The sequence below is a fragment of the Pinus tabuliformis genome, chromosome 6, assembly GCF_031772625.1.
Source record: "Pinus tabuliformis cultivar Carrire ecotype Pingquan chromosome 6, CPIR1, whole genome shotgun sequence".
Classification (NCBI taxonomy): domain Eukaryota; kingdom Viridiplantae; phylum Streptophyta; class Pinopsida; order Pinales; family Pinaceae; genus Pinus; species Pinus tabuliformis.
The window spans coordinates 383,391,838-383,416,152 of NC_142292.1; the positions used below are offsets into that span (position 1 = coordinate 383,391,838).

Genomic DNA, 24,315 nt, shown 5'->3' on the forward strand with positions numbered 1-24,315 from the left:
TATATATATATAACAAAAATAACATAATACCATTGATGAATTTTAAATCATTGGCTAGCAACACATAATTGCGGATTTGGAGTACTTAATTACTTAGAAAAGAATTTGTAAAACATTAAATAATATAATTGTAATAAATGAATTCCAATATATATGGAAGAAAAAACTCCACTCATTGAAACTCTACTCTAAAACAATACATTGTTTTACATTACAAAGTATCTATTTTTTAACAATATTGTTTATTAATAATATAATGGGATCCATAAATTGTCATAGATATTCCACATGACAATTTATCACAACAAATCTCATAAAACTATATTTAAAAATTTGAAATCTACAATATAAGGATTTCATTTCTCTTTACATTTTTCAATCTATAGATTATTGTTAATTGTGTATGCATGAAAATTAAAATTATGCATAAAATAGATAACAATGAAAAAAACTCACAAATGATTATTTGACACAAGATATAATCATGGAAACCCTTTTGAAACCCTGATGGAAGGTGTTGCGATCTTGAATTGTCCTCTTTTTTACACCCTTTTACCTTTACCTCCATCTTTTTCATGATAATTTTGCTATGTTTTCAAGCTATAAGGTTACTCCAAATATGCTCAGACATAATAAAAGGTATCATTCATTCATAGTTTATAATCTTTAGTTTCTTTGTGAAATCTAATCAAAACATCTCTATGGCTATCGAATTGCATTGATTCTGCATCTAACCAGAGATTTTGTAGCTCAATCCATGGTTAGGTAGGTTCCAGAGTCATTTGAGGAGAATAAAGTATATGAATGGATGAAAAGTGCTTAAATTATAGACATCCACCTATTACATTGATCTTGAAATTCACAGGATTCAAGAAATATGATGGGTAGACCATAAGTCAAGTCTCATTATAATACTCCATCCTTGTATATAATTTGAAGAAATATTGTGGCATTGTCAAGTGAGAATGTGGATAAATGAGAAAATCTTGGGATTAAAGTTTATGATATGTCAATTCAAAATATTCTCATGATTTTCTCTTCTCATAGCAAATCATGAAAAGCATGACTTTTGTTTTGATCAAATTACTTAGTTGTCAATCACAAACTAGTTTCTTGGTGTGTAACTCTTCAAACTGTTATTCGAGAGACATTATAAATCACCTTGAAATGAGACAAATGGACATCTCTTTTAAGTTTATAATCATTTTCTATTGAAGACCTTTGTTTTATTACAATTCCACTCTTCCTTTTTATGATCAAATGTGTGGGTGAATAATTCATGATTGAAGTTATTTTATTCTTGCACTCGACACGAGGCCCCCATGAAGAGTTGTGAGTTACTTTAGTTTTTGATTCAATACTATGTTATAAGTAGTCTCTTTTTTTTCATTCACAGACAATTAGATGTTTTCTATCAATGCTTTTTTTTGCATTATGGTTTAACTAACATTGTTTTGATTGCACAAGTTGAGTGTTCGCTTATAAACAAAAAATATCAAAAATATTTCCTTCCTCAGTTTACTCATTTCAGTTGTGTTTGCATTATGGTTTACCTAACATTGTTTTGATTGCACAAGTTGAGTGTTCACTTATAAACCAAAAATATCAAAAATATTTCCTTCCTTAGTTTACTCATTTCAGTTGTTCTGCTTAGTCTCATATTTACGAATTGATGCCTAGATTGATTTCATTCATAATTGCACACATTAGTAGTCAATTAAAGATTTAGTTTAGATCATCTCTTTCAAGTTATTTTTCTTAACGTAGTTTAAAGTAGATGAAATTACAAATCGCATAAACTCAGATTCCTTTCAATTGTATAGAGTAGAAATTTCAAATTTTGTCAATTAGATAAAATTTCAATTTATTGCAATTGAATATTGTTTCAATTCCATTCATTAGAATAGTATTTTCAATTTAGTTCAATAGAATAAATTTCAATTCTTGTCAAGTAGAATAATTTTCATTTCAACTCAATAGCATAGAACTTTCATTTGATTTCATTAATGCAATTTGCTTTCAAAAAAAAAAGCTTGATGGAAAGAACATGTGCGTAGGATTGATATGAGATAATATTGTTTAACTCAGATTCTTAATTTTCTTCAATAGAAATTACATTCCAATTTCATCTTATAATAAAAAAGAGAACTCCCAGCATATGTTGTGAAACATGAATCTTAGTCTCACAATTTAATTATGTAATTTAAATATCAATTAAATTACTGTACAGAAGAAAGTTTGAGGCTTCTTTATTTATCTGAATATAAAATGGTTGAGTACAAAGAAGTAAGGCTTATGTCTCATGCGCTATTATGGAACAAGTGAACTAAAAAATAATGGAACCCCTTTTTCCTCCTAGTGGCCTAGTTATAACACAACTCGATAGTCTATTAGTGGTTAGATTTGAACACCTCAACTCTTAACCAGAGTTATAATATTGACTCTTATAGATTATTATTCATCATAATCACATGGATATCCCATTTTCCATTAATAATGGGGGCTCACATGATATCTGCTTGAATTAGGGTGGCCCAAATAGGAAGGTCAACTTCTAAGTGGCATAACTTTTGCATACAGGATTTTTTTGAGGAGATTTGTGTTGTTGGAAAGGTATCTATGTGTACAATATGAGAAAAAAGGTGTAGCACTAAAGTAGAAAGGTTCTACCCCTAAAAAATATCATTTTATGCCTTGAAATGATCCCAAAAGGTTTTAGACCCTAATTTTCCAAACTGGGTCCCATTAATAAAAACGATATTGTAGGCTAATTCCCCCACATTTTCCACTCTAAAATCATCTAGATTGATGAAAAATAATATAATAATAAATTCAAAACATAAGAACTCTAGGTCTCCTTATGGTCAGATGACTGAGTGGTTGGCACAAGGGGATGTTATCCCGTCCGCTTGGTTCCATATCCCACAAGGAGGACATCTTTGGCCCATTATGATAAGGCTCAAGGAGTAGGCTCCCCTTCCCTCATGGAGTCTCAGTACTAAGTCATAAATTCCTGGTATATCTATCTTACGAGTTGTTTGATATGCTCTTGTTTTTATAGTGGCAACTACTAGGTTTGATCATGGGCCTTGCATGGATTACTCTAACGAGTTACAAATTCGCCATATATATATATATATATAATCCATGCAAGGCCCAATATATATATATATATATATATATATATATATATGAACTTTGTATAAGTTCTGATAACATAACAATAAACTAAAACGCATGCATTTTTTTCTTATAACATAGCATTGAATATATAGGAATAACTAAACCATAAACTATTTATTAGCTTTCCAATTATAAATGTTGGAAACCACTAGTAAGTAATTGGCCAACTATTATTGCTTAAAGTTCATCATGTGCGAGATATCTATATTTATTCCCTACCAATAGCTAACATTTATTCCATGCTATTTCTATGCATTTATTCTCTAATATTGATCTACATTTATTCCTTGCTATGCTAAAGTAATGCAAGGTGTATAACACACATATGCCAACATTCTCACACTTTCCATATTCCTTGTAGGTGAAAGAAAAAACTATACGCTAATTGCTAGTGGCCATTATTGAATTTCCACAATCTTGGTGTCTAGGATAGAGTCTTAAATCTATGATGCTACCAAATGAATAATCACAACGAAACTACTTTTTACAATAGAATATAAACAACAGTAAATCTACTAGTGCACAAAATATAGACAACTTTTTGCAAATTTGTACAATAACCCAACTTCATTATATTAATCCAACAAAATAATACAACAGTATAGGGCTCTCGTACTAGGGATAATCCCCTTTATACATCCCCCTGTATAAGAATAAAAAACTGGGCCTTAGTGGAAATCCATCGATAACCAATCTACACTCAACAAGATACTTTGACCATTTTATTGTCGCATGCTCTCTCAGCTCCTCTCGGTCATACCCTGTACCTGTCCAGTCCTTCGGTGCCCGATCTACAGAACTCCCTCTATCAACAATCCAAGACCATCTAGTCACTGAAGCTCGACTATCCAATCTTCTCACTAGTTGTGCCTTAGTCCATAAAGGGCACAACACATCGATATTTATGTTGAGTCGTTCACAACTTCATTTGTGAACAACTCTCAATCTTCCCACTACTACTCCTTAGCTACTAAGGGACTTTAGCCCACTATGGTATTCCTGCGCTACTCCAATGGAGACCAACATAGGGCACAAAGGGATGCCATATATCACTACAAGATGTCCATCTCCCACAATGAACATAGGGTAGGAGGACTTCCCATCATCTGTTGTAGAATTTGTTCTCCACACACAAGTCTAGGGTTTCTCAATTTCTCTTCTAGTTGATCAAACCTTGAGCTTAACTACTACCACTCTAGAAACCACCTAAGTCCATGAAGATGGTGTACACTGGGCTCCAACTTGGGCATTATCACATTGTCTTCCAGTAGACCATAAATGCCCAATCCAATTTCCACACTTGGTCCACTTTAATGCTGCCCTCCAAGAAACCACGAGTGACCAATCCTGCTATAGCATATGCTCCTAGTTAGGGCAACCAACACCTATGGAGACCCTTTCACATGGCTGCTAACAGACTTCTCAACCTGTCCTCTCCTAGGACACTACATCCTCCAGTATCTGATCATCAACAAGGTGACATCTGCAACTCACTCTTGTTGCCTCCTTGTCCTTGATTTTTGTGCATGCACCAAACTAGTTAGGGCACACACAATAGCCCAAAACCACTGCTCCAAAACTATTGTTTCCCTTGTGAAATATTTCTCCTTCCTTGATGTCCCTTCCTTGGATTTCAATACACCTTGGGTACCTCCACAAGGTTCTTAAACCACTCGAGCTGCTACAACAAAGTAGGGCTGCTTTGTGACACAAGAAGAACCCTTATTTGAAGGCCTCTTAACCCCTATATACCTATGTGTTGCTCCTAGAGGTTATTGCCTAAAGTAAACTCTCTCCTCAAGCATTCACGACCCTCAAACCACCTCCAAACATATGTTGTTACCTATAACATTTATGTGGCCACCAATAACAGGGATCCCACACACTATAATGCACAAAAAAACACATCAATCTTACCTTCGTAGCAGCAGCTCTACCGAGCAAGAAGGACGCACCCAAAAAAGGAAAAAAAACCATGCCAAATAATCTTTGTAGCCTCCATGGTGATGCCTCAGACCTACATTATTTTTCTCCCAAGGAAACTACACCCAAACTCAGAGATATTCCCTCTCTAACTCGGCTTCCTTGCCTCTTCCTCCTTCTGCCTCAATTCTTGTCCAATTCAGAGCTATTCTATAATGTTAGATGCTCTTAGGATGTGTTCTAATACATCACACTTGATATTTATTTATAGGCATCAAGTGGCTCCAATGAATTAACCATATGGGTTGTCATAAGGTCACTTAACCACTAAGCTGACCTTAACTTTGTGCCATAAGCCCACACACAAAATTCAAAAATTCATAACTCCACTTTCAAAACTCAGAATTCAATGATTCTCAATGTGTTGGATTTGTCTCGAAATCCTCTATCATCTCCCTCCATCACATGTCAAAGCCTCGTTGTAGTTTTGGCCCAAATATCTATGGGTGGAAAACCCCAAGCTTAGATTTCAAGCCCACAAGCCCACTTGTTGAGCTCCTTCCTCCAAACCCTCGATCCTCAAGACTTGGAGTACCTCCCAAACTACAAAAATCAACACTCCCTCTCAACGAGTGATCCAGGTGGATATTGGTGGCCACCTACCTATTCCACTTGGACCCCCAAAACTATCTATTTTAGTTTTTCGATTTCCTTAATTATAGCACAATGTACTATTTTTGACAGTTTTCGGGTCCTGAACTTCTAGATTCGTTTTGAGGCCATAAACGACGTTTTTAGGGAAAACAGAGAGACTAAAAATGTCACAAATTGATTTGTTGTTTTGATTTCGCCCTTCTCTTCGAGATCTTTGAAACGAGGTATTATGATAGCCAAACGGAGATCTATGCCAAACTTATGACCCCGAGAAGTTGATGTGCCAATTTACCCAAATGGGGCCCATAGTTTTGGCACTTCATCTCTTATGGTTAGGTTTTTGGATGTTTAGGGTTTTCCATTTTTTCTCAATAATAAATATGCCTTTGAGCCTCATTGTAACATAGTTCAGAGGCATGTAGCCACCACATCTCTCCTTAGAGATAAGTTAACATCACCCAAGCTATCTTATTTCCATTATGTTTGTAAGTATAGTTTAGTATTTTTCCATTAATGAAATGAAGTGTTTCTCTGCCGCATCTCTATGTTTATGATTATATCTGTAAGTTGTTGTGTTCCTATTTAAGTTTGAATCAATGCTATCAGAGCAGTATGCTCTTTATTTTTTTTTCTTTGCATGTCCCCAACAAGGTCAAGGTATAAGGAATTAGGGCTTGATCTAGTTGAACCATTGCAGGATCAACCTCACAAAACCTGACGACCTCCCATGGAAGAAGAAAAGAAAGATGAGGGGGCACAAGCTCCTTTCAAAGTGTTGCTCGAAGAATCTCTCGAGCGACAAAGGGATGCTATGATGGATAACTTTTCCCAGATCCTTTGACAGCTACCCAAGAGGTGATGCATCTTCATTCAACAGCCACTCTGGAGGTGCCACTCATTTTAAGGTACAAGTTAACTTCTATATTCCCATATTCAAAAGCTTGATAGATGGAGACGTCGTAGATAAATGGTTAAATCTATTGGAAGGATATTTTTCAGTTCATGAGTTTTCCAATTGGGAAAAGATTATGTTTGCACTTCTCAAAGCTACCCCACACATCAAGGACTGGTGGGAAACCTACTGTGAACAAAAGGATGAGAGTGAACCCTCATTGTTTTCAGTTGCACCCACTTGGAATTATTTCTGAGACGCCATCAAGGAATAGAATTACCCTGTTGAGAGCCTAAAGATAAATACATAAAGTGGACCACGCTACGACAGGGAAGGGACCAAGATGTGCCAAAGTTCACAAGTACTTTCCATACCCTTCATACGAAGCTAGGTATCAAGGATACTGAGTGGCATTTGGTGCTCAAGTACCACAACTGTCTACACAAGTATATCCAGGATAAGATGGAGTTCCTAGACATTTCCTCACTCGGAACGGTGTATCGGTACGCTATAAAGATTGAGCAAAAGTTTAAACAGAAGAAGTGGGACTTTGGAAATGCGAATCCAAAGCAAGGAAAAGGCGCCCCCAAACCACAAAACAAGGGACCAAGCTAAGGCAAGCCTACCCAGGACAACCCTTAGAAGCCGCAAGCAAAGAAGAACAGCACAAAGACAAGGAAGGACATGGGAAAACGGTGTGAGTTCCATAAGAGCTCCACTCACAATACAAGTGAGTGTCAGGCCAGGCAGTCACTGGTGGCCGAGCTGAAGGATCCCAAATTAGACACAAGGTCCGACTCTGAATCAGAACCTAATAAGGGGACCGACAAAGGGAATCATATCATTGATGCAGATCCCAGTGCCATTGTGGCCACCACAAAGATCCATAAAATTGAACCTGAAGATCCAGAGGAGGGGGAACACCTCTTCCACTCACATATGTGGGTAAAGGGTTCTCTGATGCAGTTCGTTATCGACAGCGGGAGCCAAAAGAACCTCATTTAAGTATAAGTCGTGAAGCGGCTGGGCCTAAAGACTACAACACATCGACAGTTGTACACCATTAGGTGGCTTCACCAAGGACGAGATCTTCGCGTCAGCCAGTAGTGCCTCCTTCCCTATAGCATTAAGCCCTTCACATATGAGGTATTGTGTGACATTGCTCCTCTTGAAGTTTCTAATGTATTGTTAGGACAACCATAATTGTGGAAGCGACATGTTGTATATGAGTCTAGTTCTCTCTCTATGATTATTACTTTGGCTAATACGTTGTACAAGATACCAGAGGTAGCGCTTCCTACCTCCATCTCTTTCATCACTGCAAAGCAATGTAGTAGGAGCATTTCCTAGACCAGGAAATTCATTTTCCTTATCATTTGGCCCCCAGGAAAGAAGAAGGTTGTGGCCACAGCTTCCACGCAGGGCTCCTCTGCATAGTAGCAACAGATGGACAAGGTCATGGAGGAGTATAGTGACATTTTTACCTCACCCACAGTGGTACCTCTGCACTGTTAGGTCAAGCACTCCATCGATCTAACCCCGGGTGTGACGCTACCTAATGGACCAATCTATCGACGCTCTATTCTAGAGAACGATGAGATCAAGAGGCAGATTCGGGAACTACTACAGAAAGGGAACATCAGGCCAAGCTCATCACCGTGTGGGAGCCTGATTGTATTGGTACAAAAGAAGGATGGGACCTCGAGACTCTGTATTGACTATCGGGCACTGAACAGGATCGCTTTCCGAAATAGGTACCCAATCCCGCGAATTGATGACCTTTTGGACTAGCTCAAGGGGGCCAAATATTTAAACAAGATTGACTTAAAGTCAGGTTATCACCAAGTGCCTATCGAACCCTCCGATGTGTGGAAGGCTGCCTTCAAATCCAAGGAGGGCTTGTTTGAATGGTTGGTCATGCCATTCAGATTGACGAACGCCCCTGCAACCTTCATGAGACTGATGGACAACATCTTGTGACCCTTCACCAATGCATTCGTGGTGGTGTATCTAGATGACATCTTGATCTTCAGCTAGAGTTGGGAAGAACACCTCCACCATATTCGGTAGGTCCTTCAAACCCTTCGACAACACAAGTTGTGTGCTAACTTGGAGAAATGCACCTTTGGCGTGACTGAGGTTCAATATCTCAGGTACATCATTGATGAGGAGGGCGTACATGTGGACCCATCTAAGATACAAGTCATTCAAGATTGGCCAGACCCAACCACTCTAACAGAGCTCCATAGCTTTTTGGGTCTTGCCAATTTCTACCAAAGGTTCGTGTTTGGGTTCTCTCATATCGCTTGGCATTTAATTCAAGTCACCAAGGGCAGAGCGAAAGAAAAGTTCTTTAGGTCAGAAACCCAGCAGCAAGCATTATTCTAGTTGAATAATTTCCTCCGTTATACACCAATGCTCACATTACTAGACATGCAACAACCATTTGAGATTGAGACAGATGCCTCTGACTGTGCTATTGGGGCAATTCTTACTCAACATGGGCATCGAGTGGCTTACCATAGTGAGACACTTTCAGATACAGTCCAAAAGTACCCCACTTATGACAAAGAAATGTATTCCATTGTGAAGGTTTTTGTCAATGGAAGCATTACATTCTGGGGAAGGAAACGGTCATCCACATAGAACACCAGCCTCTACAGTTCATGGAGACACAATGGAAGTTGCAGAATGATCACCATTAGAAATGGTCCACCTATCTGCAACAGTTCCATTTGAACATTAAATAAAAGAAGGGAAGCACCAATAATGTCGCTGGTTGCCTCAGCAGACCACCATTCATGGCGTTGATCACTATGCTCGACTCGTGTGGGCATGAGACATTGGGGTGTCTGCATGTTTACAAGAGTGATCTAGAATTCGGCAACATATACCAAACACTCCTGGAAGGGAAGAAAGTTCCAAATTTTCACCTTCAGGATGCATTGTTATGCCACTTGGGACACATATGTGTTCCTTCAAGTGAGCGTGCCAAGATGATTTGGGAGGTGCACTACAGTCAGATCGTTGGACATTTCGGAGTAGAGAAAACAGTGGCAGTATTGCAGAAGTATTTTTATTGGTCAAAACTTCATGAGGATGTTGGGAAGTACATTAGATCTTACACCGCCTATGCCATTGCCAAACCAACCATCAAGAAGCAAGGCTTATATACTCCTCTACATACTCCTAGTTGACCTTGGGAATCTATCTCCATGGATTATATGTCTAGCCTTCCTTCTACTAAGCATGGCAACGATTGCATTTTTGTTGTCATCGACATATTCTCTAAGATGGCCATCATGGCAGCCTACAAGAAGAGTATCTCAATAGAGGCCACTGTAAGCTCTTCTTTCAGTGAGTGTGAGTACAATTTGGGATCCCACAGTCCATTATCTCAGATTGGGACAACAAATTCCTAAGTGCATTTTGGTCAAGTCTCTCGTCGATGTTGGATACAAAACTTACTAAGTCAATGACTTTCCATCCCAAAACTGATGGCCAAACAGAGGTTGTCAACAAAATTATCGTACACATTCTAAGCATGTACAACTCAAAGCATCCATGCACATGGGATTAATGTCTTCCCTATGTCCAACATAGCTACAACACAGCTCTCCACAGGTCAACGGGCCACAACTCCTTTCAGGCAGGGCTGGGACTTTAGCCATTATGCCCCATTGATGTGGCCATACGATTTACAACCACTTAGGTAGATTCAGCTTACGTGCAGTCTGAAGCTAAAAGGGCTAAAACTTCATCGAGCGCATTCAACACATCCACCAACAGGTCCATGATATATTGGACAGATCCAATTCTAAGTACAAGCCACGCCATGATCAACATCGAGTGTTACACAAGTTCCAAGTGTGCGACAAATTTTTGCTTCATTTGTAGAAACAATGCCTCGTTGGGTCCCACCTCAAGCTTCGCCCACTCTGTGGGCCATACACCATCACCAAGACCATCGGTGATAATGCCTTCGAGCTTAGCATCCCACCGTTCCTTGGTCTACATCCAATGTTCAATGTAGACCACCTTCGGCCATACTTCCCACCATTGTTGGACACATCTCACATTGCACAACAACTCACACCAGCAGAGCTAAACCCAGACTGCATGGAACAGGCCACCACTAATCAGATCATAGACACACAGATCAAGGGGGGAGGAATGATCCAGGTGGATATTGGTGGTCACCTGCCTATTCCACTTGGACCCCCAACACTATCTCTTTTAGTTTTTCGATTTCCTTAATTGTAGCATAGTTTACTATTTTTTGTAGTTTTTCAGGTCCTGAACTTCTAGATCCGTTTTGAGGCCTTGAACGACGCTTTAAGGGAGAAAGGAGAGACCAGAAATGTCTCAAAATGGCTTGCCATTTGATTTCGGTCGTCTCTTCAAACTCTTCTAAACGAGATATTATCATAGCCAAATGGAGATCGTATGCCAAAGTTATGACCCTGGGAAGTTCATGTACCAATTTACCCAAATGGGGCCCACAGTTTTCGTGCTTCATCTCCTAGGGTTAGGTTTTTGTATGTTTAGGGTTTTCCATTGTTTCTCAATAATAAATAGGCCTTTGAGTCTCATTGTAAAATAGTTCAGAGGCATGTAGCAGTCACATCTCTCTTTAGAGATAAGCTAACATTATCCGATCTATCTTATTTCCATTCTATTTGTAATAATAGTTCAGTATTCTTCCATTAATGAAATGAAGTGTTTTTATGCCGCATCTATGTGTTTATGATTATATTTGTAAGCTGTTGCGTCCGTGTTTAAGTACAGTTCAATGAGGGAGGTACTTCGAAGACTAGGAAGTAACCATCAAAAACATCGGTGACACTAACCCATGTGGAATCCATCACTGCAACATACCATGTAGAATAAACATGGTAATATTGGTAGTTCCTCTACCTCATCACATATGAACTTGAAGATACCAAACTTCCATAGGGTTGCTCCCTCTGAGGCTAGACTCCCTCTGAGCCTACACGATCTTCATTGGCTCAGTACTACAAGCACTCATTCTCGTGGATCAAATACCACTCGTGCAAACCCCTCCAATATTGGATAGACATATTGTCTAAGATAATTGTTTTTAAAATAATTTTAATAAAAAAATATAACAAAATTATAAAAAAATTAATACGCTTTCTTAACAAAACTACCATAAAATTAAATTAAGAAAGACACTTGTTGAAAGGCATTGAAGAGTGAAAGTAATGGAAAATAAAAGAAAGAAATAGAGGGATGTGATACTAAGATATAAGTAAATTTTCTTATGAATTATAGATTTAAATAAGTTTATAACTTTTAAATGTATAAGTTTTAATTTCTATTTTTTTTAGTATTTTATGGTAATATTAAATTTTTAATTTCTATTATTTAATATTCATAATAATATCAAATTTTATTTATCATAATATTAAATTAAAATAATTGGGTGAAAAAAATTAATATATGATGTTTTCCCTAATATGGTAATGCTATTTCATTAATAGTTTTATATAAAATTGTATTTATCCATTAAAGAAGTATGTATCCGAGTATCCACGGAAGATAAATGTTATGTTTTTTAACTCTAAAGTAAATGACAACTAATATCCAACTTTCTAAACTAAAGCTAAATATTATATTTTTTAATTTAATAAATTTCTAATTCATTAAATTAATTAATTAATTAAAAAACAAATAAATAAACATGTTATCCCATTTTATTAGAAGCAGATACTTTTGCTTGGAACATAAAAATAGACACACTACAAAATAATTGAGTTTGCACTTCAAAACTTAAGTTGGCATATGTGTCAATGCTTTAGGTGGGAATGAAATTGCTTATCCTTCTGTTTTCAAAGGAACATATTATTGAGCTAAAAAAAACTGATATTCATGAATCAAGTGAAAAGAGCACATATTCTATGAAGCTAAAAATGAGAAGTATAAAGGCATCCAACAGACCTGGTTCTGGAAATTTTGGGGGTCCAATATGCCCTGTAATAGAAAACAAAACCTTACCTTTGAATTCATAGAAAGGGAATATTTTGGTACCCAACTGATCCTGCTGACGAGAGCAGAGATCATCATGGTGTCTATAAAATTTAAATGACTGAATAATGAATCTACAAATTAGATTTGAGAATTTTTGTGAGCATATTACTTGCCCTCTAGTAAAGACATGTTAATTTTAAGAAAACTGCAATATGGCGATTTCCGAGCTGCAGCAACAACATGTTAATTTTGTCACCGCACTTTTTCAAGAAGTAACTGATGCATTTTTATTTGTAACATAATGATAGTTCTACTCTCATCAATATTATACTCCAAGTATACAAGATATGCTAGCTGGGCGCCTGAATGAAACTTTTGGATTTGCGTTTCAGGGATTTCTAGACGAGCAATTCACTCAGCTTCAGCAGTTGCAGGACGAAAGCAATCCTTATTTCGTGCAAGAAGTCACTTCGTTATTTTTTCAGGAATCGTCGAAATCGCTGGCCAGTTTGGAAAAAGCAATGTATATTTACTTACCCTTTAAACTGTCGGACTAATATTCGGAGCTAGGGAGTGCAACCATGGCAATGAGGTGATAATTAATAGAATCAAATAAACACAAATATATCAATCTCCCCCCGGTGCAGGGCTGTAAAGCAAGTCACTCCCCTGGTGCGGATATCAAGTTTTAAACTTAATTGCACCGAATTTTGAATGCTTTTAGTGTTTTCATGCAGCAATCGAGAACCAGTGGACTACAAAAATCTTGAGTCCTGCCTCAACCGTTTCAAGGGTAGCAGTTCAAGGTATCTCTTAGGATTGGACTCCAACTCACAAGCATTGCCTTCAATTATTTACTAAATCTTGTTTCTGCGTTGCCTTCAATTATTAGAAAAGCTTTATAGTGGAATGTTAGAACAGACTCGGCATTGGTTAATAGTCAAAAACCAATTATGAGTTTATTGCTTTTACCATAATCAATTGGGTTTTTATGATAACTCACTAAAGATTAAAAACACTTTTTTTAAATATATTTTCTTAAAATGTTGTTATAAATTGTTATCAAATTTCAGAAAGGTTAGCTCAATTGTTTTAGTTCCTATGGTTAAGTATCTCTACCAGTTGAAAAGAGAAGTCACTGATCCTCATTGAGTCAAAGTACCTCTACCAGTTGAAAAGAGAAGTCACTGATCCTTATTGAGTCAAATCCCCTCCAATCCCTAACCCCCTAAGCCCTTGGGATTAGGCCCTAATGTCCCACACTAGCTGAATAACCCTAAAAAAAGATTGCTCTCAAACTCTACAACCTACAACTTTACAGTTGCTTATCAGGAATTTTTTTGCATTAACAGTATTGGGGCTCAGCGCCTGAAAAATGTCTTCATAGTATTTCGATCGTGCTGTGAAGTAAAAAAGAGAAATGAGTAAGCAGATGATCAAAGCCATCAACTTTGTGTAATTACTACTGTTATTTTCCATTCTCTTTTCCATTCTCTGAATAAATTCTAAAAAGTTATGCCCTCATAGCACCTAGATCCAATTGAGTAAAAATTTTTCACTCTTTTCTTTGTCAATGCAATGTAGATGCTTGTAGTGTCTGCAAGAACTGAATCAGGAATATGAATTCTTAAAAAGTTATGCCCTCATAGCACCTAGATCCAATTGAGTAAAAACATTTCACTCTTTCCTTTGTCAATGCAATGCAGATGCTTGCAGTGTCTGCAAAAACTGAATCAGGAATATGACCTTCTCATGGACAAGCTGGAGTTTCTATTCTAGTTAATCAATGATTTAGAAATACAATCTCTTCTTACTTTCAAAACACTAATACAAAATATTCTTGCAAATTCAAGAATTTATGATTTTGTTTGTAACCTATTAATTTTCTGGTAAATTGCAGCTTGAACAACAAATCCTACGAGCTGGTGGAACCATCTTCCTGAAAACTAAATTTACTTATTGTCAGTAGAATGACCGCTCTCCCAAAAAAAATTTGTCCAAGAGGAAAAACAAGGAATAGGAACGGGAGAGCTCTGTCAATGGCGGGAGCAACCTAGGGTTTGCAGCTGCAACCTGTAACCTCAGCAACAGTTCTGGCAGCACAAAGGGACAGATTAGCAGATTTACTCCACAGAGGTCGAGGACTGACCCGACAAATGGTAAACGAGGGGTCCACCGGGACCCCAACCTTCAAGCAGGTCATCATGCAAAAGCAAAAAACATTAGAAGGGTTTAAAATCAATGGCTCTGGAGACCGTAAGGATGGCAGCGGCAACAAAGGATAAAGGACACAACCGCTACAGAAAGAGACAGGAAAACACCCCCCGATGAAGGGTAAAGCCAATAATGAACAGGAGACAGAGGGTAGAAGACCGGAAGCAGAACAAAGGAATACAGTACCAATAACAACCCACAATGAAGGCGGGAACGAAAATGGAAAAGAGCAGCAATCACAAGCGGAAAAGGAGCAAGCAAAGACAGACAACCCCGGCTCCAAACAGCCAACTCAAGGGGCTTGCAAACCTAAGAAAAAGGAAACCCTCCGAGTTGTTTTCTCAGATCCAGATATTCAGGCCTATAGAGACCACATGATGGAGCACGCAGTCATCTGCAAATTTATGGGACTATGGCCAACAGAACGCACTCTTTGCCAATGGATAAAACAACACTGGAAGCCAAAAGGGGACGTTAGACTCCACCTTGGAGCTAAAGGCTTTTTCACGGTTGTCTTCACAAACCTAGAAGACAAGGACAGAATCTTCGACGGCGGCCCTTACTTCTTTGCCTCCGCTGGACTCTATATGAGGCCATGGAAGGCAAACTTCGTACCTGAACAAGAGACATTCACACAAGTTCCAGTGTGGATCAGGCTATTTTCACTACCCATAGACTATTGGGGACTCGCAACGCTCAAGCAGATTGGAGACCGACTCGGAACCTTCATCAAGGCTTCTAAAGCCACAGTGCAACGAAGATATACCTCCTGTGCACGTATTTGTGTTGAGATGGACGTATCGGGGGCCCTGCATAAAGGTCTGTGGCTGGAATTCAGAGACGAAGACTACTATCAGGCCATCGACTACGAACAGATCCCCTTCCATTGCAGAAAGTGCCATGAGCACGGACACCTAGTCAGAGAGTGCCCTCTCAACAAAACAGGGGAAGAACACAAACAGGAACAAGCAACAAAGAATAAAGAGGCTTTCACAAGGCCAAAACTACGACAGAGATCCAACAGGAAACGAACACACATAGCAGAGATAGGACATGGTATCATCACTAACACCTTCAGCATCCTGGAAACGAACACAGACTCAGAAGGCACTAACAGAGACACAAAACGCATTGAAGCACCAGACAACAAGACAGAACATACTATTCAGGATGGGGAGGAAAATACACTCAGAACAGAAGTGCAAATGCAAGAGCATGACGAGGTATAGGATGAAGACACTGATATGTTAACCAGCGATGGGGGAAGCGAGGATCTAGAGCTCAATGCAATCCTAGAAAAAGAGGGAGTCAACCTACCAGCTCTGGAAAAAAACTCGAAATCCCAAGGGCTAGACAACATACCTGAAGAAGAAATCAGGAAAATTAGTGATCTCTTCATAGAAAGAGAAAAAGTGGAAATCGAAAGGAAAAACAGAAGATTAGGCATCGCAAAAGGGACAAGTAAGCAATCAAAACTCATAGCTCTCAACCCTACAGGCCGAAAGCCAAATAAAAGAAGAGGCAGAAGAACCAACGGAGAAGTATTGCATGACCTCGGGGTTCTAATGATTAATTCTGGGAAAATGAAGGCTCTTCATGCCTTCCAGAACTACCAATAAATCTTTTAGTTACCAATGAAGGTCATCTCATGGAATGCAAGAGGGCTAAATAGCCAAGCTAAGCAGAGACTACTCAAGAGAAAGTTCCAAAAGGAAAAGCCAGATATCATGTTCATCCAGGAGACCAAATGCGCCACCAACCAAATAGAGATCATCAGCAAGAGACTTGGTAAACCAATCAAATACATAGAGGTAGCCAGTCACGGATGGGAAGGAGGCATAGCTACATTTTGGGACACCCGAGCAATAAACATCATCTCAATGGAGGCTGCACACTCGTTTATTGCCACTGAAGTTCAAATAACAGGTAACTCTGATACCTACCTATGCATTAATGTCTATAGCCCGCAAAGACTAGAGGACAAATTTTCTTTTCTTAATTCTCTTATGAATTTAAAGTTAAGATACCCCACCTCTAAGATCATCATGGGGGGAGACTTTAACATGATAACATCCCTGCTGGAGAAGAAGGGAGGTCTCAGAAAGCTCAACAAAGATTCAGAGCTATTTGTTGATTTTATAGAAGCTGCAAAGCTCGTAGACATCCTCCCCAAAAATGGTTCCTTCACATGGAACAATAGGAGAGGAGGAGACAATAGGATCGCCTCCCGGCTGGATCGATTTCTGATTTCAGAAAGCATCCTACTCGGAGGAGCTACTGTGGATTCTGATATCCTCCCCAGTGGAGGATCGGATCACTGGCCCATAGCCTTGGAAGCAGCCATTCTTGGCACCCCCAGAAACGAGCCATTCCGATTTGAAAAGTTTTGGTTAACTCATCCTGACTTCCCAAATCTACTGAAGGAATGGTGGCACGAACCATTGAATCTAACAGGTACCAAAATGTTCAAGTTTCAAAGCAAGCTAAAACACATCAAACACAGAATCAAGGAATGGAACACTGAAAAGTTTGGAAACATCTTCCAGGAAAAGAACATTATTGAAGGAAAGTTAAATCAAATTCATACAAAATGGGCTTCCGGGACCTACAAAGAAGACTCAAAAGAATAGGAGAAGGTTATGATGCAGCAATGGCAACTTCGCTGCCAACAGGAAGAAACTTTGTGGAAACAAAAATCAAGGATCCATTGGCTGAAGGAGGGAGAGCAAATTACAAAATTCTTCCACATATCAACTATGGACTACAGGGGAGCAAACAAAATCCTTAGGCTCAAAAATGAAACAGGGGAAATCCTTCAAAACCACAAGGACATATCAACACTGCTCACCAGGAACTTTCAGCACATAGCTAAGGAAACGCAAGAAGATAGATCCGAGGCCATAGAGGAACTCACTAAAGCAATACGTCGCACCATAACCTCAGAGCAAAACTCTGCACTGCTCAGAAAAGTTTCAATGGAGGAAGTGGAGGAAGCGGTCAAAAGCATGCCAATGGATAAAGCACTGGGACCGGATGGCTTTAAAATCAACTTCTACAAAGCTTGCTGGTCAACCATCAAAACAGAGGTCTGGAAAATTGTCAAAGTCTCAAGACGCTCAGGTTCTATTCTCAAATCCCTGAACGCCACTTTCATAGCGCTTATCCCCAAGGAAGAAGAAGCCAATTCCCCTAACAAGTTTCGGCCTATAGCCCTCTGCAATGTGATTTACAAAATCATTTCTAAAGTCATTGCAAATAGACTTAAGCCTGTTCTTCCTAACCTAATCTCAGAAGAACAATCAGGGTATGTGGAAGGAAGGCAGATTCTAGACAATATCCTTTTAGCTCAGGAGATGATTCACACCCTGTAGACAAAGAAACTTCTAGGTATGCTAATGCAGCTAGACCTCTCAAAAGCTTTTGACAAAGTAAATTGGAATTACTTGGAGGCCATTTTAAAGGCCTTCGGCTTTGACTCGCAATGGATCAAATGGATCCTCGCTCTAATCAAGTCTTCCAACTTTTCCATCCTAGTAAACGAATCCCCCTCTGCTCCATTCTCTCCATCCCGTGGTATTCGTCAAGGAGACCCTCTCTCCCCTTTCCTTTTTGTAATCCTCATGGAAGGGCTCAGTAGGCTCATTCACAAAGCAAGAGAGGAGAGAAAGCTTTCTGGCCTACGCCCTTTCCCCTCCATTCCTGCCACTACGCACCAGCAATTTGTTGACGACACAATGTTACATGGCTCTCCTACTGTCAAAGAGGCTACGACCTTCAAAAGTATCCTCCATCTCTTTAGTAAAGCTTCAGGTATGGAGATAAACCAGGCCAAATCGACTATATTCTTCTTCAACACTCATCCTGCCATCCAGATCCATCTCTCCAATATCCTGGGGTTTCGAAAAAGCTCTCTTCCTTCTAAGTATCTGGGAGCCCCTCTCACCACCAAGCCTTGGCAAAAAACTCACTGGGAAAACATCTTAGCAAAACTGGAGAAAAAATGCAAGCATTGGACTCACAGGGCGCTTAACCTAGCAGGGAGACTTGTCCTAACCAAAGCTGTTCTGTAGGCCATTCCGCAGTATTTGCTTTCCATCATGCCAGCCCCTAGCGGCATCATGCAGAAGATTAGAAACATCCAGCGATCCTTTCTATGGAGTGGTAATGCGGAAAAAAGAAAATGGGCACTAGTGGCCTGGAGCAAGCTCTGCACCTCAAAGGCAGTTGAAGGCTTAAACTTAATTGACCCCCATATCGTCAACAAAACATGTGGAACAAAGTTATGGTGGCGTTGGCTGAAGGAAACCAACCTACCGTGGGCCAGACACTGGAAGGAGAAATACACTCCCCACCACAACAATCAGGACCTAATCAGGATACAAGAAACCCCGGAGGGCTCTCCAATATGGAACTTAGCCAGAAGAAACCGCAACTTAATTCAGGACCATAGCTTTTGGGAGATTTGCAACGGAGAAACTGCCCTCTTCTGGGAAGATGCATGGCACCAGCTTCCAAAACTGGAACAACCAGAGCTGGAAGAGATCAAAACAAATTGCCAGAACAGGGGAAAATTCACAGTCCACCACTACTGGAACCCTAACAGTTGCGACCAGGAATGGAGGGAATGGGCCGTCCAGGATGAGGAGAACCCAATTGAAGAAAATAACAGCACAAAAAACCTCCTGAAAGGCCTAAATAACCGCACCATTAGGAAGACCACAGAAAATGACATCCTGAGATGGGGTATGAAAGGCAGCGGGAACTTCACTCTCAAAGAAGCTAGAGAGCAACTTGAACTCTCAGAGCATCTGGAGGCGACTCAATGGAGCAGCAAGGTCTGGGACGCCACCTTTTGGCCTAAAATAAAAAAATTCTTATGGCTCCTCATGAACAGGAAAACCCTCACATGGGAGAACTTGCGTAGGAAAGGTTTCGAGGGCCCCTCCATTTGCCCCATGTGCAAATAGGCAGAAGAAACCATGAACCACCTTTTCAACTTCTGCAATTGGGCCGATAAATTATGGCAACGAATGGAAACTACATTGAAGCAAACAAATAGAGACAGGGAATCCATACACAATACCATCACGCACTGGCCTACCAATTACTCCAACAACACAAGAATCAACAACATATGGAAAATTCTTCCAGGCTTCATCACTTGGACCCTATGGAAAGAAAGAAACCGCAGAATTTTTCAGGATGAGCATAGAAGCATAGAATACCTGCATAGCATCTTAATCCAAAACATGCGCCAGCTAATCCTCGTGAAATGCAAGGTAGATCCTGACAATCATCCTTCGGCCGAGGACCAACGAATACTGGAAGCCTTCAACCTGCTCAATGCTCCTCAGCAGGGCTCATCCGATCAACAGCAACACTTCAACACAGAACCAAAGAGCTGGAGGCCACCACCGGAAGGGTTTTTAAAACTCAACTTTGACGGTGCCTCGAGAGGCAATCCCGGCCAAGCAGGGATTGGAGGAGTTATCAGAAATCATAAAGGAGACATACTCTACATTTACAGCAAAGCTCTGGGGGAAGGCACCAATAATGAAATGGAGTTTGCGGCGCTGGAAAAAGGGTTGAGGATCCTCCAAACCAATCAAACAGGCAAAGCAGTAATTGAAGGAGACTCAGAGGTGGCCATTAATGTAGCCAGGAGAATTCAGGGAGGAATGCCGGCTAGCAAGGCAACCAAACACTGGCGACTGTCCAAAGTCACAGATAACATTACCAAAATGATCGGGGCAATGAAAGGACTCATCTTTCAAGCAGTAAGGCGTAATGCCAATACAGTTGCTGACCACTTGGCTAATCATGGGATTGAACACCCCAACGAAATTTGGGACAGCTGTTGGCAGCAGGTCGACAACTCGCAGTTAAAGAGCAAGTGCATCCAGCTCTCACAATTGGATATGGTGACGACAGGGGAGCCCGTCCGGAGGGTCGAATAGACCTTCTCCATAATGGCATGAACAGGCTGACTAGGCGTAGAACATTTACTCCAAGCAGCATGCGAAGGACATACAGGATGAGGGCAACCATGAACGCAGCAGATGACAAAGATTTGGGCAGAGCCATAATCTGGAATGACATGAGCCGCCGAATCATTACAACGAACAGGGACACATGGCACATTTTGGGGCATGCAGGGCGCAACGACCGTAGGAGGACTCAATTATCCCAAATCCCAAACAAAATTCCTTCACGTCGCAATAATGGTGAGCAGACGTGCAAGTTGCACAAATTTATCCGATCACTCGCCGGAAAACTCCCCAATTTTGATTATATAATCACTCTCAATCACCCAACGACAAACACTGTTTCTTTGGATAGCATTCTCGTCCCTCCTCTTTCTGTAATTAAAGATCGAGATTCTGCTAGGCAAGTGAGTAGCACTATGGCTGGGGAGACTAGCCACAATCAATCTGCCAACAGAGATCTGCAGCAGGCCAGGGAAATGTTCGAGAGGTGAACCTCGCAGCGAAAAAAGCGCAAAATTATTGATTTAGAGGCCACGGTCAAGGATGAAGAACTCAAACTCTCTGATCAGCAAACCAAAAAGAGGTCGACTGGATCCAGGACCTGGGAACTCCCAGCACCAGAGCCACTCAGTTCGTAAGAACTCAGGCAGAAGCTTGGCGAATGAAGACCCTCCTTGCCAAAGCCATGGACGTCCAGGGGGAGCACGCGGATCAGCTGCGTAAACTCAAGCAGTTTGCTGAAACTATTGCGCATGATCACATGGCCGTAGTGGAAAGCAGCGAGTTCAAACTGAGTGCAATCGAACAGCAGGTCGACACCATAACGAAGAAACTCGTTGTGCTGATCAAGATTCTGCAGCAATTCATGGGGAAAGACAACAAGCCTGCTGACGAGCAGAAGACTGAACCAACAGGTGACCAGCAGGGTGCCTCTTCCAGGCCTGGGAAAAGCTACATGGCAAAACCCAACCCGGCTCTGGAATTGTTCAAACGCCTCTGATTCAGCGGTCCTTCTGGCCTCCCCTGCTCTTCTCTTCTCGGCGGGTTATTTGTCTTAGTTTCAGGTTTCTTTTGTCTGTGTCTACTGTCCACTCGTGCTCACTGCCGCCCTGCGTGGTGTGCATGCTCTCAGTCCTCAGTCTTATAGTTTTTTCCACTCTTCTGTCATCTTAGTTTCTTCGGATATCATGGGGCAAGGCCTACTGTTTAGCGGCCAGTAATCTGCTTCTGCAGATTTTTGTACTATATTTTTTGTTAATATAAAGCTTACTTACAAAAAAAAAAAAGAATGACCGCTCTCCCAACTGGGATTTGATATGGGATTGCGTTTCATAGTGATAGGTTTAGAGTTTAAAATATGGAGACAATATGGCAAATGTTCATAGGCACATTAATTCATTTCAATTAACATTAGCACACATGCTAATTATATTGGTGTAACTCATAGTATGGACTCTTTTCAATACTTTATTTTGGGACTTTGTTTGATATTCTGTGTTTTTTTAAAGATATTTTATTTTCTGGTTACTTTAAGATCTATGTCATATGTTCTACAGATAAATTTATAATGAGAACAGTTTATTTAATTATTAAAGAAAGTGTACTTAATTATTAAAAGTTGTGAAGTAATACTAATTAATTTTAGTTTTAATAATTGGAAAAAAATTCCCGGATGCGGGTGCATAGGGGGAGGGAGAATGGCACGTGCCATCACGTGGGCGGGTGGCATGCTCACGGTGTCTGGCGGTACCACGCGCTGGGTTACATTAAACTGTTTGAAGGCGAAGAGGAGAAGGCATTAATGCCTGTCTACTCGGCTCGAGGGAGGCAGTTGAGCGACGGGGTGGAGATGAAGTTTAAACAGCGAAGGATGGCACGACGGAGGGAGATTTGCGAGCTTAGTAAGGAGACCCTGCTCCGCCCAGACAGCAATGCGATTGCAGAGCTGAGGGGTGTTAGCTCTTGGAGCTGTGATTGCGAGACTGGTGTGGGTTCTTGGAGCTGGGTTTGCGAGACTGGTGTTGGTCTCTGGAGCTGGTGCTGGTTCTTGTTGCCGGGATTGGCTCTTGGTGCTGATTCTTGTTGCCGGGGTTGGTTCTGGGTGCTGGTTCGTGTTGCCGGGGTTGGTTCTTGGTGCTGGTTCTTGTTGCCGGGGTTGGTTCTTGGGGCTGGAGTCGGGTCCTGGTGCTGGCGTTGGTTCCTGACTCGGGTGGTCGCTCTAGCCATTGTCGAAGCTCAGAGCACTGGAATTGGAAGGAGAATAGCAATGCGGCGGGAAAGGCCGAGAATGGGCAGCCGGAGAGGTGGAATTCAGGGCAGAGCTCCACCGCAGGATGACTATTATTCCCCCTCTTCTTCCATTGAGGTAACCTCGCGGCCTCAGTGGTTTCAGGACAGCAACGATGAGGAGGGGGGGCATAATGAAAGAAGCCCAACTGCTGAAGAAAGGCAGAGGGAGCTCCCCATGCTCAGGTATCGACTCCCCTGCCCACAAGTCAATTCCACTTTGGTTGTGTCCATTACTGTTGAACCTGGAGTTAATCCGAACATGGAGGTCGAGCCTCTGCCAGAAGGGCAGCGCTCCAGCAGAGAAGACTCTCCAATTGCTTGCCTTCCGGTCGGAGCAGGAATTGGTTGGTCGCCGCCTGAGCGTGATCCTGGGCCGGGATGGATGGAGCCTCGTCGCGCACATGGGATGGGCCTGGAACGCCCCGCTACCAATCTTGACCCGGATGCTGGCCCTTCTGTGCACGCTGCTGCTTCACTGGCCGGTCCGAGCAAGCCAGCCCGAAAGGGTAGCCCAGATAAGGTCATCCAGCTTTCAGATTCAGAGGATAAGCTCCATTTCGGGTGCCGAATTGCAGAGGCGCTCCAGACTACTGATGAAGATTGAACTCGCCCTGGTAATCTCTGTTTTTGTTGGGATTTCGATGTGTAAATCGACTAAGTGGCAGCCTTATCTTTGTCAATGTGTCGGCTATAATGTTCAAGTGTCACCTGTAATTGTCCAAGTGTCAATTGTCATTGTCCAGTTGTTTGTGTGTCTTTGTCCGGGTCATCCTACGGCCCTGGTGTCTTGGTGTCCATCTATGTTATGTCCATCTATGTTCAGTCCATCTATGTTATGTAACAGTGTCGGCAGTGGTTCAGCAACATTCCCAATTTTGAATCCTTTCAATTTTGGAGCTGATAAGTGGGCAAGGCCAGGGCTGACAGGCAAATCTTCTTAAGCCTTGCCCTTTGTACTCTATTTTGTATATTTGTTTTGTATGATAATAGAATTAGTCAAATTCAGAAAAAAAAAAAAAAAAAAAAAAAAAAAAAAAATTGGAAAAAAATAATAAATAAATAAAATGGGGCATCTTATTTTTTGTCTTTATCCATTCTTTTTTAATTTGTAAAAAACTATTAAATTTATAAAAAATTATTATAAAAATTTAATTCACTAAAATTGACATCTTAAAACTTAAA

General features: G+C 40.6%; 1 protein-coding gene across 1 annotated transcript; it reads left to right on the top strand.

The window, feature by feature from the left end:
• Nucleotides 1-12,855: 12,855 nt before the first annotated feature.
• On the top strand, nt 12,856-14,422 carry LOC149258922 (histidine-containing phosphotransfer protein 5-like). The gene is made up of 4 exons (XM_089442085.1): nt 12,856-12,915; nt 13,036-13,166; nt 13,381-13,449; nt 14,350-14,422. Exons 1-4 carry the CDS (start codon nt 12,856-12,858, stop codon nt 14,420-14,422), a joined length of 333 nt encoding a protein of 110 aa, XP_089298211.1.
• Nucleotides 14,423-24,315: the final 9,893 nt, after the last annotated feature.

Bases quoted from the DNA above. Each gene is read 5' to 3' on its own strand.
- LOC149258922 (XM_089442085.1), top strand. From the start codon at position 12,856: ATGGCGATTTCCGAGCTGCAGCAACAACATGTTAATTTTGTCACCGCA. The intron at 12,916-13,035 runs GTAACTGATGCA...TTTGCGTTTCAG, and splicing joins TCACCGCACTTTTTCAAGAA to GGATTTCTAGACGAGCAATT. The intron at 13,450-14,349 runs GTATCTCTTAGG...AATGCAATGCAG, and splicing joins TTCAAGGGTAGCAGTTCAAG to ATGCTTGCAGTGTCTGCAAA.